This window comes from Chelonia mydas, chromosome 5 (assembly GCF_015237465.2).
Source record: "Chelonia mydas isolate rCheMyd1 chromosome 5, rCheMyd1.pri.v2, whole genome shotgun sequence".
NCBI lineage: Eukaryota > Metazoa > Chordata > Testudines > Cheloniidae > Chelonia > Chelonia mydas.
This window is the reverse complement of record NC_051245.2, coordinates 48439433-48453945: the sequence shown is the minus strand read 5'-3', so window position 1 is coordinate 48453945 and position 14513 is coordinate 48439433. Positions and strand designations below refer to the sequence as shown.

General features: G+C 41.9%; 1 protein-coding gene across 6 annotated transcripts in view; it reads left to right on the top strand.

The window, feature by feature from the left end:
- Positions 1-14513, top strand: part of FCHO2 (FCH and mu domain containing endocytic adaptor 2) — a 230456-nt gene that overhangs the window by 171326 nt on the left and 44617 nt on the right. For 5 of the 6 annotated variants that reach the window (XM_037903050.2, XM_037903047.2, XM_037903043.2 and 2 more), the window contains 5 exons: positions 1123-1177; positions 8389-8567; positions 9604-9615; positions 12501-12525; positions 14131-14173. In XM_037903050.2, the coding sequence (XP_037758978.1) occupies positions 1123-1177; positions 8389-8567; positions 9604-9615; positions 12501-12525; positions 14131-14173 (314 nt within the window). The remainder of the gene's footprint in view (positions 1-1122; positions 1178-8388; positions 8568-9603; positions 9616-12500; positions 12526-14130; positions 14174-14513) is intronic. The other variant, XM_037903046.2, reaches the window with a different exon arrangement.

Genomic DNA, 14513 nt, shown 5'->3' with positions numbered 1-14513 from the left:
TCATGCTCTTTTCCTCGCAAGTGTCTGTATTTCCGCAAACGTATAACCAATCAACTTGTTAAAAGAAACAATTTAGCATCCTAATCCTAGACTACTGTTCTTTTTTGATAAGGAATTTATAAGAGGCCAGATTTCTACATTTTGGAGATCTCCCTGTCTTGCAGTTTTCTACAGTGCCTATCAGTATAATGTCTAAACACTTCACACACAAATTAAATCTGCATGTTGGGGTCACTAGTGGACTTAAAGGAACTTTCTGCTCTTCTCCCCTCCTTGGATTAGGAGGCTCTCTTTGAGTATAATTTTATAAAGTTAAAACTGTATGGCTAAAATTTTTAAAAATAGATGCTTAAAGTGTTCTTTTTAGTCCATATTTAAATGCCTGAATAAGTATCCTGATTTTCAAAAGTGATGAAAACCCATCAATTTCACCTTAAATCATTGGGAACTGCTAGGTGGTCAGTATTTTTGAAAATCAGAAAACTTTTATGTTGGTACCTAAATAGGGATGCAGGAGCCTGATGTGAGCTTCCCATTTTTAAAAATCTTATTCATATATTTTAAAACTAATGAGGGGAAAATCTTTTGTTAAAGTAGTGATACAGGATTGCTACCTATGGAAAAAGAAATTACATCATGCACCAGATTTTGACCAGTCTGTGTATTAATTGGAGTGTGAGATCCTGCAAACTCAAAGCCTGCAATAATGTAGCTGAAATAGTAGAAGTAGAAATTGGGAAGAGATTTGAAAACTATGGGGCTAGGAGAATAAGTGCTTTAGACTTAAAACTGCAGGCAAATAAAATCAATCTGTATACAGTGCATTTTGTTAAAGTTACACAGATAACTCCAGACCCATTAGCACTTATTTGAAATGTGAAATCTGAACTGTGAGAGAATTTCTGAGCCATGGAGCGTAACTTGAAATAATTGCCCAATAATAATGGGTAACTGTCGCTTTCACAAACTGTCATACTGTAATTTTAATCTGGCCACAGTGTCAAACAAGTCTAAATTCCTAAGTACAACAGTTTCAAGTAAAAATACATTATTGTGATTGTACATTTCAGAGGGATAGAAGAGGTTATCAGTGCCATAAATTTTCTTTTTTTTTCTTTTTAGAACATTCCTGACGTAGATGACGAAGGATACAGTATTAAACCAGAAGCAAGCCAGAATATCCTTTTATCTATTGCAAATATGTTGGGGTGGGATTGTCATGGGAGGTCTGGGGGCAGGGCTTGGCAGAGGGGTCTTGGTGCAGGGAGGGCTCCAGATGCAGGGGATGAGGCTTGGGTGGGGTGGATGTTCTGGGTGCAGGGGGATGGGGCTTGGCGGGGGGGGTCTGCTTATGAGGGGAGTCCGGATGCAGGGGTTTGGGCGGACGGGAGAGCAGTTCCCTGTGCAGTGACCCCTCCTACCGCAGCTGAGGAGTGATGGGGACAGGAAGAGGGGGGACAGAGCTTCCTGCAGCCAGGCGAGGTTCCTGAGGGTGGGTCTGACTCAGCCCCGGACTAGCAGCTGAGCCCAGCACAGAGTAGGAGCCACAGCCCCCCACAGTGATTTACTTCACTAGCTGCTCCGGGCACCCAAAGCGATGTACCCACACTGCTGGTGAGGGATGCGTAACTGCTCTTGTGGCTTCCCTTTGCTTCCCTGTCAGAAGACATTTTTCTATGGGGAAGCAAAGAAATCTACAGGTGACATGAATTCTGCCCGCATGCAGAGGTGAAGAATTCCCCCAAGAGTAAGGACCGCTCAGGGTAGTTAAGCGCTATAACGTATTACCTAAGGAGTTTGTGGAATCACAGTCATTGAAGGTTTTTAAGAACAGGTTAGATAAACACCCATCAGGAATGATTTAGTTATTATGTAGTCCTGCCTTGAGTGCAGTTGATTTTCTCAACTTTTCATGGCAAGTTGGATCTGGACGTGTTAGGTTTTTCAAATTCTGTACACTGCATAAGAGACTCTGATTGCCCAGGGTGAGTAAGTAACTTTTATTTCCCAAGCTTCAGTGATATTTCTTGTGATGCTAGATTATCTGCAGACTGTTCCTGAAATACTATTCTAGCCATTAATTGGAAGATATTCTTTCTTTCACTGGTCTCTACTTTGATGTTTCTATTACCATCTCCTTCATGAATGAGATTTCCACTAGTACGAAGTGGTACTATTCCATTTGGAATGAACACCTCCCTGGAGTCTTTCTACTTCAGTTTTTGGAGCACTAATGATGAATTGCCTCAGCTCATCAGAATGGATGCAGAATCATGAAGATGTAGTATGTCAGTTTCATTACAAGATCCAAACTCATGATGTAGTTGTGCAGTAAGGTTTACATGTGGTAGTATGATAAATTTGGAACTGTTAAATAGTATGCACTCCACAACTGAGTAGCACTTTCTTTTAATGTCTTCTAAAAGATGATACTCTTTGCAGGCTGAATTATATGCCTCTTTATCCATCAACCAAAAGACAAACTCCTGCATCAGATGGGGCACAAAAGTAGCTGACATCTGTAAACAACAATCATCTAGCTTTGGCTAATATTCTGAGGCTTTCATTTTGGCTATTTCAGACCAAAGGATTGAAGTGGCATTATACAAAACCAGTTGTTCATTTGAAAGCTGTTCATTAAGCTCACTCACCAGAAGAACATCCACAAAACATTTGGATGACTTAAGTTCCTGGCTTCAGATTAGTTGCAGCTTGGATAGAATCAGTTAATGTTATTGTGCTGCATAGAACGAAGATAGATGTGCCTTGCCCATGCTCTGCATGGAATGAAATGACAGAACCATAGTGATCTCCTAATTTTGCCTGTAATTTGCTACTGGAATGGCTTGCAGTTTCTAGATCTGAGAGAAGTAGGCTTTATATTTTTATAGCTGGTTGAACAAGAGAAGAGCCTTCTTGTTGTACATAAGATCATTCTTTCGCTCCAATCAGCTGATAAGATGCAGTGTCATAAAGTGACTGTATAGTTGACCTATAACTAGGTGGTTTTGCGTTAAGATTTGTTGTACTGAAGCAGAAAGAAAGGCATGTTAACTGATAAAGTGAAGCATTAGCAATCAAGCCTTCCACAGATATTTTGCGCATCATGTCATCATCTCCTCTTTGAAGTGCTTGCCTCCCTTAGGTTGGTTATCTCATATGTTTCTGTTTTTATTAAGTTTCTTGTCTTTCTTGTGTGTTTTTCCTCAAGCAAACAATGCAACAGGACTAATTGCTGGAGGATGTGCTTGCTCTCGTGGCTATAGAAGCAGGTTAACGTTATGCTTTCTGATCACTTTCAGAGTCTGTTTTCCTTCCTGGGTTTAGTACAACTTTGTGGTATCCAATTCAACTTGTTTGTGTATTTTTGAAAGGAACCTCTGTGATAGAGTATTGGTGGCCCATCATCTAAACTAGAAAACTCATCCAGTAGCTGTAAATATAGTTCATCTCTCCTAACTTCTGCTGCCAGGATCACAGAATTCTGTCCAGTACTGGTGGCTTTCGACAGTTTTTCATTCTTTTGACTTTCTTGATAATTAATACATTTCTTGTATGTGGAGAATCTTTTTCTCTTTGTCCTCCATGCCATTTTATACTGTCACTTCCCTGTAGAGGTAAAATTCCAAAAGTATATTGCTAACATTACTGCCACCATTTTTCATCTTATACAAGTATACAGACTTGTGCTAAATTAGATATAAATTAGATCTGTATGATAGTATTACAATTGTCATTTTTGTTTAATGAGCCATTTGCTTGAAGCCCAGTAGGAAGTTGTGTATTGTTATTTCTAACACTAATACTGACCTGCACATAAGTGTCTCTGAATTAAAAACCTAGTTTGTAGAATGTTTCAAAGGCTAGTACTGTATGGATAGGCAATTACAAATGACAAATTCTACCTGGCAGACTAGACGCCATACTGTATGTACAGAATCTTACAAATGGAGAAGCACTACATTAGGAATTCACGTACATTTATATCTACCCACTGTGCAGTACAAACTACTGTGTAATCTACTACTACTGGTGCACAAACTTCAGTGTGAGACTGATCGGTTAAGCAATTTTAAATTGAAAATATATAAAACTATTATAATCACTTGTGAGATACTTTGACAATTAAGAATATATTGCAAAATGTTGATGATCACCATTTTTGTCACATTCTAAACAGCTTCTTCATTTCCTGGGGGAAAAATACATCCCCATACTAAAACAAAAAAATTTAATATGTTGTCATTTGGTAGCTTTGGCCAATAATTTCAACACCTTAATGTAGTGTTTAACTTGAACAGTAAAAACTGTAGTCATAGTCACGTTGCTGAGTTTCTGGAACTGTGCAAAAAATGACACTTTCCCATTTTGGGTACCATTGTTTCACCTCACCTATAGGCTTATGGCACCACTTGACAGCTCCCCATCAGACCTCATCTAAATGTACATAAAATAAACTTTCAAATTATATATGTTGTGGATTTGTGTAGGGATAGGTACATTAAACTCCAAAAATATGGCCCTTTTTGGAGAAATGTCACACACCTACAGACAGTTCCTCACTGAGAAGCTGCGTGAAGCTGCACTGTTTTCTGCCTCCTGTACTTCTCTCTGTGAGGTGATGCATTCAGTGTATGCTCTTGATATGAACACCTGGGGCTCCAATATGGCAGTGAAGGAGTATTATAAGGAAAAGAAGTAGGGGCCCAAAGAGAAAGGTACCAGGGCACATGGTCACCCTCATAGTCTCTGCTGCTTAGATCTGTAGGAGACCTTAGTCTTCCTCTCTGACCCATAAAACTTGGAAGAAGAGGCTCTAGGGCAGCAGGTGGGAGATCCTTCCCCACTTTGTTGGGAGTCAGAAGAGGAATAAGAAAATTTCAGTGCCAAAGGGGGGGCTGCAGAGGCAGGGATTATAGATTGTAACCCCACAGCAGCATTCAGTACCAAAGAACAGGCCGGTACAACTGAGGCAGTGGGCCCTCATGCTCATAGAATGTGCAGCCCTACCAATAGCAAGGGGAGACTTAGTTTCCTCTGTAACCTGGAGGTCCTTTGATACTGTATATCTCATTGTCACTGAGGCAGATGGGGCTGTTAAAATTGGGGCTAAATTATAGCCCATAGGAGTAGCCAGAGTTGAAGTAATCTGTAACAACTTGCTCAGTACCAGTACCGTTATTGGCAATGAAGGAGAGGCAGCAACCAGTGCCATATACATGTGGTGCTACAGACACCTCAGTGGTTACAGTCTTTCTATTGATCATTGACAAGGTAGGCTCAGTGGGTGGTACTAAATGGTAGTACCGTGAGCCCAACTTGGGCTATAGGATCTCCTTGGATTGGAATTAAAGGGGAGAGTTTGAACTCTTCTTTATGGAGGTCTTTTGAGGAGATTTGCTTCTGCTCTTAGAGGAAGAATGATGCTCCTTTCCCTCAGCGGTTGTAACAGGGACAATCCTACCTGTATATCTGGAAATCAAAGGCTTAGCCAGTAGAGTCCTGGAGCTAATTGGGGATGAGCTCTCAGAGGTGCTTCTCAACACAACAGGCAGTTGTACAGGGATATCAGATGAATCTCTGTCTGAGACAGCTTGCTTGGAAGTGGTCAAAAAGAAACATTTTAAGCCTGGATTCTCAACTCCTTTTCGAAAAGGACTAGCACACAGTGCATTTATGGAGGATGTGGGATTCCCCCAGGCAAAAAAGACACCTCATGTGTCCATTGTTAACTGGAATTGCCATGTTGCAGGAGGGACAATATTTAAATCCTAAAGCCGTGGTACCAAGAAGATTCCAGTGGGAAATGAATACAAGGAAATGAATTAAAATTTTCCCTCAAATTACCCAAAGCCTGTCAAAAATGGGGGGAAGGGTGCTAATGGGCAACTATGTAACTACCCCAACATATATACTAATTCCTCAGTTCACTCTAACAAGGGGAGATAGTACTGCAGACACTGGGAGCTCCATGAAAAGCCATGAGCAGGGAGGAGGAACTGAGCAGTGGTTGTCTAACAATGTGTATTTGCATATATGGGGCAGCAATAGCTAGTGTCTGTCATGTATTCTTGGCAGGTTTCAATAGAGTGTCATTAATTGGAAGAGTTACTCTTCCCAACAAAGATATGTACAAAATGTTCAGTAATTTGAGTGTCTCTTATCCATGGGATGTTCTCTCTCACACCTGTCTATGAAGACCTCCTTCTTTGTGGCAGACATATCTGCTGCGAGGGTGGAGGAGATGGGGGTTCTTACAGTGGAACCCCCCCACACACACACTATTTTCCACTGTGTCAAGGTGTTCCTTAGGACACAGCCCAAGTTCCTACCAAAAACTATTTCCCCATGTTTATTTCCCCCCTACTGTTCCTCACACTTTATTGTCAACTGCTGGAAATGGCCCACCTTGATTATCACTACAAAAGGTTTTTTTCCTCTCCTGCTGGTAATAGCTTACCTTACCTGATCACTCTCGTTACAGTGTGTATGGTAACACCCATTGTTTCATGTTCTCTGTGTATATAAAATCTCCCCACTGTATTTTTCACTGCATACATCCGATGAAGTGAGCTGTAGCTCACGAAAGCTTATGCTCAAATAAATTTGTTAGTCTCTAAGGTGCCACAAGTCCTCCTTTTCTTTTTGCGGATACAGACTAAAACAGCTGCTACTCTGAATATTAATCATGGTGAAGCTAAGCTACATACCCTTCTTGAGCACAGGAGCCTTTTAACTTCAGTGAGTCAAACCTTTTAGGTCCTCTCCTAGGCTATTCTTATTCTTTGCCGAGAGGATGAAAGGCCACCCTGTGTCCTTCCAAAGATTATTTAAATGGGTTTCAGGGTGTATTAGGCTCTGATATGACCTAGATAAATTAGATCCACCAGACAGTATTATAGCCCATTCTGGCAGGTTGCAGTCAGCCTCAGCTGCTTTGTTGAGAAGCATTCCCATAACTGATCTCTATAAAGCTGCCACCTAGGGCTCTTATGCATACCTTTACTAGACATTATGCCTTAGTGGAAGCATCTAGAGCAGAGTTGTTTGGCAGAGTTGTTTTGCAGTCTATTATGAAGACTCAGAGCACCCTCCACCTTAGTTAATTCACTGCTTGGGAAGCACCAAGAGTGGAATATGTATGTGGACCAGCACTTGAAGAAAGAAAAGTTATACTTGTTGTCACAGGGTAACTAATCCCTGTGGCTAGATTAAGCCCAGTACTCCTGCACCAGAGTAGGTGAGCCTAATCCAGCCAATTGTAGAGGGCTGGGCTACACCTGAGTCAATAAAGGGCTGTGAGTAGGCAGCTGTGGAGGAAGGACTGAGACAGGCTAAGCTTTGGGGAGGAAAAGCTACACTAGAGTGGAGCTAGCTCCTGTGATGGGTCCCTTGAGCAAGGGCCAGGGTCTCAGGGAAGCAGCCCTGTAGCTGCTGCTGCAGGAGGGGAGCAGAACTGACTGATGCTGGGAGGCTGCCAGGAGCTGGAGAGCCAAAAACTCCTGGGAGGCGTGGCCCTGAAGCCTGGGGTCAAGGCTCGAGTTAAGTCCCTCTGTTATGACAAATAAACCTTTTTGACTGAGACTGGGCGTGGTAACGCATGCTTTGGAGCTGGGGAGAAGCAACAGCCCTGATGACACCTGTACAGTAACAAGGATCCTTTGAGATGTTGTCCATATATTCCTCAACCCACTCTTCTTTGGAGTCCTACAGTTGGATTCTGCAGTGGAGGAGAAATTGAGGGGTAGTTGGTTCTGTATCACCTTTTATTCCCTCAGTACAGGAGCATGAGCACTCTCAGAGCACATGTACAGACCCAGTGGACACTGCTAGGCAAAAGACTCCAATCTCAAGTGCATGGGGTACATACACACCAAAGTGGAATACATACATGTTGAAGAATTCCAGTTACTGTATAAGTAAATAACTTCTTTACAGAGGGGCAGAAATGAGTCAGAGGTTTGGTAACTTGCCTGTAGTCACGGAGTGAGTTGGTAGCAGAGCTGGGAATAGAACTCAGAAGTCTTGACTCCATTTTATTCTCCAACCTGCATTGCAGACAAATTAATATTACTGTAGAGCCTAAATTTTTCCGTTCTGGTCACTTGTCATTTTAAATTTGTAACAGTAAAGTTGCATTAATATACCTTCTGCATTTGTTAAATGCTTAGGGTGAAAGCATCAAAGTTTAACTTTGAAGTATGAGTATTGGCAAACTGTGGATGGTGTTTTCAAGTAGCTTTTGTCAGACACTTTTTTAACTTTGTTAGTTTTATGTGTGAATAGTGTTTACTTGCTGAAGATGTATATGTTGAGGAGTGTGTGAGAAACTGATCTATTCACTATATAGGTGACACTAAAACATCAGTTACCTTAACTGAGAAAAACATATCAAAGAGAACCATTTCTACTCATCCAGTGATTCTGACTCTGAAGATGATGAACCGAGGAGATTCCATGTAGAAATCAAACCTGTACAGCCAAATAATAGCTCTCACTACACTATGGCTTCATTGGATGAATTAAAAGTATCTATAGGGAACATCACTCTTTCCCCAGCAATATCTGTGAGTAATTTGTTCCATGTATTACATTTAGAAGAGAAGCAAGTTAATGTATTCCTTACATTTTGTTTCACATGAACTATCAACTTTACTCTTTTCTGTGGAAGGTCAGATTTTACTGAGAAAGATAGGTCTAACTCCTGAGGCATCAAGCATCCATTTTAATTCCAGCTGTAAATTGCAGCATCTGTCTCTCTCCCATACCAAAGTGGTATTCATCACCACTTTGTTTCTGGGATTGATGATGTTAGTTCCAGGTGTGAGATGTGCTCCAGGGGGCAACCTTAACAAATGAAAGAAAAATAGTGATTATTATCTTCTCCCCAAGCCTCTTACAGATATAACCTCTCTATTCTGGGATCCATATTTTGGGTTTAAATTGCGATGTGCTGGGGATCCTTTTTAACAGATGGATGAGATTTGTATTGGATTGTAAGCACTTTGAAGCTAAGGGGATAAGTACTATAGAAAACCCTAAGATAGACCAGGGGTATATATGACTATACATTGAAGCTTGCTGTGTTTTATTCCTTAGGATGATAGTGATCCTTTTGTATTTAGGATTAACATTTCTGCTTTGAGCAGGGGATTGGACTAGATGACCTCCTGAGGTCCCTTCCAACCCTGATATTCTTTGATTACGGTTGAACCTTATAAGTGATATCAGTGCAAAATGAAGGTTAGAATAAAAAGGCATGGACATTAAAGCATACAATCTTATTTTTTAAAAACTAGGTGAAAGTCTGTGCTGGCATACCCATGCAATTCATAACGTGGGGGAAAAAAAAGCTAAAAATGACTAAGAACTTAAAAACTGGATTGTAAAAGCCCACAAATCCTAGTGATGATTGAACCTGGTGATATTCTAACCAAAAAGAGCAGTCAGGCATGCTTCTAGCTGTTTCCATCATTTCATGCTGACTCAACAGACGCTCTAGGCTTCAGAATGATACACAGGCAGAATATCAGTCCTGGACATTACTATTATATAGCTATATTAATCATGTTTTTCCCTTTTTCTTTCTCATGCTGATACTAGAGACACAGTCCTGTAAGTACAAAATGCCTTTTTTTCCCCCCATTTTTAGACTAAAAACGAAATAATTGTTGTTTAAGGGAGGAAGCAAGTTCTAATGGTTAAAGCACAGGACTGACTCTGGTGGTCTGGGTTCTCTTCCTGGATCTGTCGAACACTTGCTGTGTTATCTTGTGAAACTCATTTAATTTATCCATTCTGTAAAATAAGCATGGGTGGTGGGTATCAAAGGCAGGGAACGGCTGAGCCTCCCCAAACAGCCTTGCTTGGCTCTGCCCACACTCCACCCCCAGGCCCCTTCCTGCTTCCCAGCGCAATGCTGCGAGGGGCTCTTCTCCCTGCCCTGGGGCTAATGGGGGCCGGCCTGTGCTCCAGGTCTGCGGGGGTGGGAGGGGGTCTGCACACACAGCCCCGAACTGGGGGTTATAGTTAAGGCTGCGAGTTTTTCACAGAGGTCACGGATTCCGTAACCCTCAGTGACTTCTGCAATGGCCAGTGCACCTGGCTCAGGGGCAGCTCAGGCAGCGCCTGCACCAGATGCACCCGCTGCAGTCTCATGCCACTGCGCATGTGTGTACACACACACACACACACACACACGCCACTGCACGTGTGTACACACACACACACGCCACTGCACGTGTGTACACACACACACACGCCACTGCACGTGTGTACACACACACACACACACACACACACGAGTTTGGGTGTCGGAGGGGGCAGAGGGTTGGGGCATGGGATGGGGTGAGGCGGGCTCTGGGCGGCACTTACCTGGGGGGCTTCCTGGAAGCAGCAACATCCCCCTCACTCAGCTGCTAGGCAGAGGCATGGTCACTGCAGGCTGCCTCTGCCCAGAGCACTGGCTTCGCAGCTTCCATTGGCTGGGAACTGCAACCAATGGGAGCTGCGGCTGCGGTGCCTGCAGGAGGAGGCAATGTGCGGAGCTGCCTGGCCACGCCTCCGCCTAGCAGCTGAGCAAGGGGGATGTTGCCACTTCCGGGGAGCCCCCCAGGTAAGGGCCGTCCAGAACCCGTCTCACCCCATCCCTTGCCCCAACCCCCTCCCACACCCAAACTCTGCTGCTGCTGGGGGGGAGACGCAGAGTCAGGTATGGAGCTTGCTGGCCCCACCAACCCCCTTAGCACCAGCAGGGGTCCTGGGCTGCGTGCCTTCGCCGCCCCCGCCCCCCAGCACCAGTGGGGTCCAGACTGCTCCCAGCCACCCTCCTCCAGCACCCACAGGGCCCTCTGACAGCCCTCCCCAAAGTTTTATTCACTGGTGTTTTTAGTAAAAGTCACAGACAGGTCACGGGCAGTAAACAAAAATTCGTGGCCCCTGATCTGTCCATGACTTTTACTAAAAATATCCGTGACTAAAATGTAGCCTTAGTTATAGTGGATCACGAATTGAATATGAGTCAGCAACATGATGCAGTTGCGAAAAAGGCTAATTTCATTTTGGGGTGTAGTAGCAGGCATATTGTATGTAAGACAAGGGAGATAATTGTCCTGCTTTACTCTGCACTGGTGTGGCTTCATCTGGAGTACTGTGTTCATTTCTGTGCACCACACTTTAGGAAAGATGTGGACAAATTGGAGAGAGTCAAGAGGAGAGCAACAAAAATTATAAAAAGTTTAGGTAACCTGACCTCTGAGCTAAAGGTTAAAAAAACCTGGGCATGTTTAATCTTGAAAAAAGATGACTGGTGGGGGGACCTGATTAACAGTCTTCAAATATATTAAGGGCTTCAAAGTTATAAAGAAGACAGTGATCAATTGTTGTCCATGTCCGCTGAAGATAGGACAAGAAGTAATGGGCTCAGTCTGCAGCAAGGGAGATTTAGGTTAGATATTAGGAAAAACTGTCTAACTATAAGGGTAGCTAAACTGTGGAAAAGGCTTCCAAGTAAGGCTTTAGAATCCCCATTTTGGAGATTTTTAAGAACAGGTTGGACAAACACCTACCAGGGATGGTCTAGGTTTACTTGGTCCTGCCCCAGTACAGGGGGCTGGATTTGATGACTTCTCAAGCTCTACATTTCTATCATTCTATATACTTTAAAAAAATATTATACGTAAGAACATGTTTGTGTGTTCTGTATCCCCTTGGTTCCAATATACAGTATGTCTGTGTTTACACTTACCGCATTATGTAAAGTACAGGCGCTACACAAGGCAGTGTAAGGCTCTGGTAGCAGGACTCTACACTACTAAAAATAGTGGGAAGCACTTCTTTGGTGAATAGTGAACCATGTAAGGTATATACCAAAGGGGTTCAGGCATGCAGGGCACTTTCTCAACTCTATTCACCCAAGCCAGACCTCACCCTCTACCACTGTTGTTTACACCCATGCTGTCTGGGTGTGCAGTGTTTGTGCGCTACACACAGCCGTACGTGTAGATTTACTTTTTGAAGGTGCTTCAGAACTGCTGTAGTGTCAGCTAGCTGACACATCTTACTTTTGCTGTGTTCATGGAGTGCTGCAAACCCTAGCTTTCTAGGAGTAGTTGCTCTTAGACTGTTTTCCACTCACCCCCATCTCTCCCTGAGCTGACAACTGCTGACATGCTGCAACTCAGCTTGCTCTTTTTCCACAGTCTTCCATCTTAATTTCCCTGCTTCAACTCCCACCTTCAAACTCTAAATACCCTTTCCCATTTCCTGCTGCCTTGCCTTCAGCCAGTGCTCTCTGTTCTCCTCTCTACCTTCCTTACACTCACCTGTATCCTGCTCATGTTCTGTGCCCGCCCTGAACTTTACGCTGTCTCCCCAGCATTGAAAACAAAACTATGAATGGGAGGGGGTACATGCTAAATAATACTTGTGCCATTTAGTTCTTTAGTAGATGATTAATAAAAATTAATGTTTGTTTCTATTATTTTTCATTTTTATTTTAGGCTCAAATGAACAGGAATTCACCTAGTAAGTGCAAACTTTAACTATTAGGGTATACTTTGTATTTTTCTTATCAAAATCTTTATATTTAGCATGAAAATTTAATTTCCCGATTTCCTGATTATGGTCAATTTTAAATTTTTTATTTTAAATACAAGAAAGATGCTTGTTATCAGCTCTTGTTGCCATAACAGTAATAAAAAATGAATTTAGAAAAAATAACCACCCAACAGATGTATTAAAACTTGAAGAAAAAAATGTTAAATGAACATTACCAGCCAGTGTTTCTAACCAGTGAATGTGGACTACCCAAAGACCTTATTGTGTCTACCTTCTCAGCTCTCCCCAAAAGTCCTAGCAAAGAGATGACCTTTAGGGCATCCTGCAAAGTTTAATAGATTCATGCTGTTTGTGATCAATGATGGGGAATAAGTTTCAGAATGAAGGGGCCCTCATTGAAAACATTCTATTGTCAGTCCTGTGTACTGAGTACTCTAGTTCATGCACCTCCTAAAATAACATTCTTCCTCTTTCACCAACCCCAGAACCATTTTAGTTTCCCAAATCCCCAAACCAAAAACTCCTCTTATTCTGCTCTCAAACTTCCTCCTTCATCCCATGTTTTGTCCTCCCGCTCCATAAAAAACAGCAGTTTGTCCCAGTCCTGTGATCAAAAAGTGTGCAGGAGCAGGGACTTAGAGAATGGAGTCCTGGTGAGTGAGGTGGCAGACCAGGCCAAGCACTGACTGAGCAGCAGTGGAAGAGTGGCAGCTGCTGTCCCCTTGCTGGATTCTGGCTGGAGCAGTGGGAGTTCACTCTTAAAATGGAGAATCCCAGTCAATGGAGGAAAGGGTGGGTGAAGCCATGATAGTGGCAATTCCAGTCCTTCAGAAAGGAGCTGTTCTTTAGAGTGCTGTTTAATAAAGATGTGAGTGCAGACTCCCATGCTTTTTGAGGAGTTCAGTTCCTCCACTGACATGTACAAAATTACCTCAAAGAAGGCAACGATGTGAAGTAGTCAGAAAATACATTTGAAATGCTGCATGATAATACTGTTCAATCAAAGCTCATTAGTATTAGCTTTTGAAAGAAAATGCTAATTACATGGCCCTTATTTTGGGGCAGAGTAGTATTTGCTTCAGGAAATAGCAACTAGCCTTTTACTAGTATTATCTTGTTAGTATTCTAGATGCTAAAGAATTATAATGTTTGTTTTGAAGTGTTTAGTGTTCACACTTTAATCTGCTTTTCCTGGAAAACTTAGATGATCAATAACATCTGCGAAAAATTAATGTTTTTTTCTGTTGCAGTAGGGACTTAAAACTGCAAAAGAATGAAGTTGACTTACGTTGCATCCCATAAAGATATACTTTCAAAGGACCAAGACTTTCTAACAAAAATTATCGTTCATTTTTGTATGTTAAGCATATTTTAGGAAGTATTTTAGAAGCAGCTGACTCATAACATCACATAAATAACATTAATTTCATCCTTTCCATTTCAATAATTCTGAATTATTTTCATTGCAGCTATTATCATTCCAGATTGTTTTTTATCATGAAGCTGAATGATTTTGTTAATCAAATTTCATGGCTTTCATTTGTCATAATAGGGTGTGTTTTTTTTAATTAGGTGAAGAGTTAACAAAATCAAAGCATTCTGCTCCATCTAATGAGTAAGTTCCACATTTAAAATGTAGGCTTTACATTGAATTCCATTTGTGTGGGGGTTTTGGTTTTGGTTTGATACAGGATTGAGAAATCCATTGCTAGACTTGGCTATCCAGTTTAGGCTGGATAGCTAGTGATTCCTAAGAGGTGAGGACTAATTCAAAATTCTTTATTTAAAAACTGGGAATTTTATCCTATCCTCTTCTCTTCATGGGCGTGCCTTTTTTCTACCTTTTCGTTTTCTTCATTGTGATTGGCTCACATAATTATTTTAGTTATAAATATAAAATGATATTTTATATTAAAATTATTAAAAGTAAAAGAAATCTGTTAATAGTCTAAATT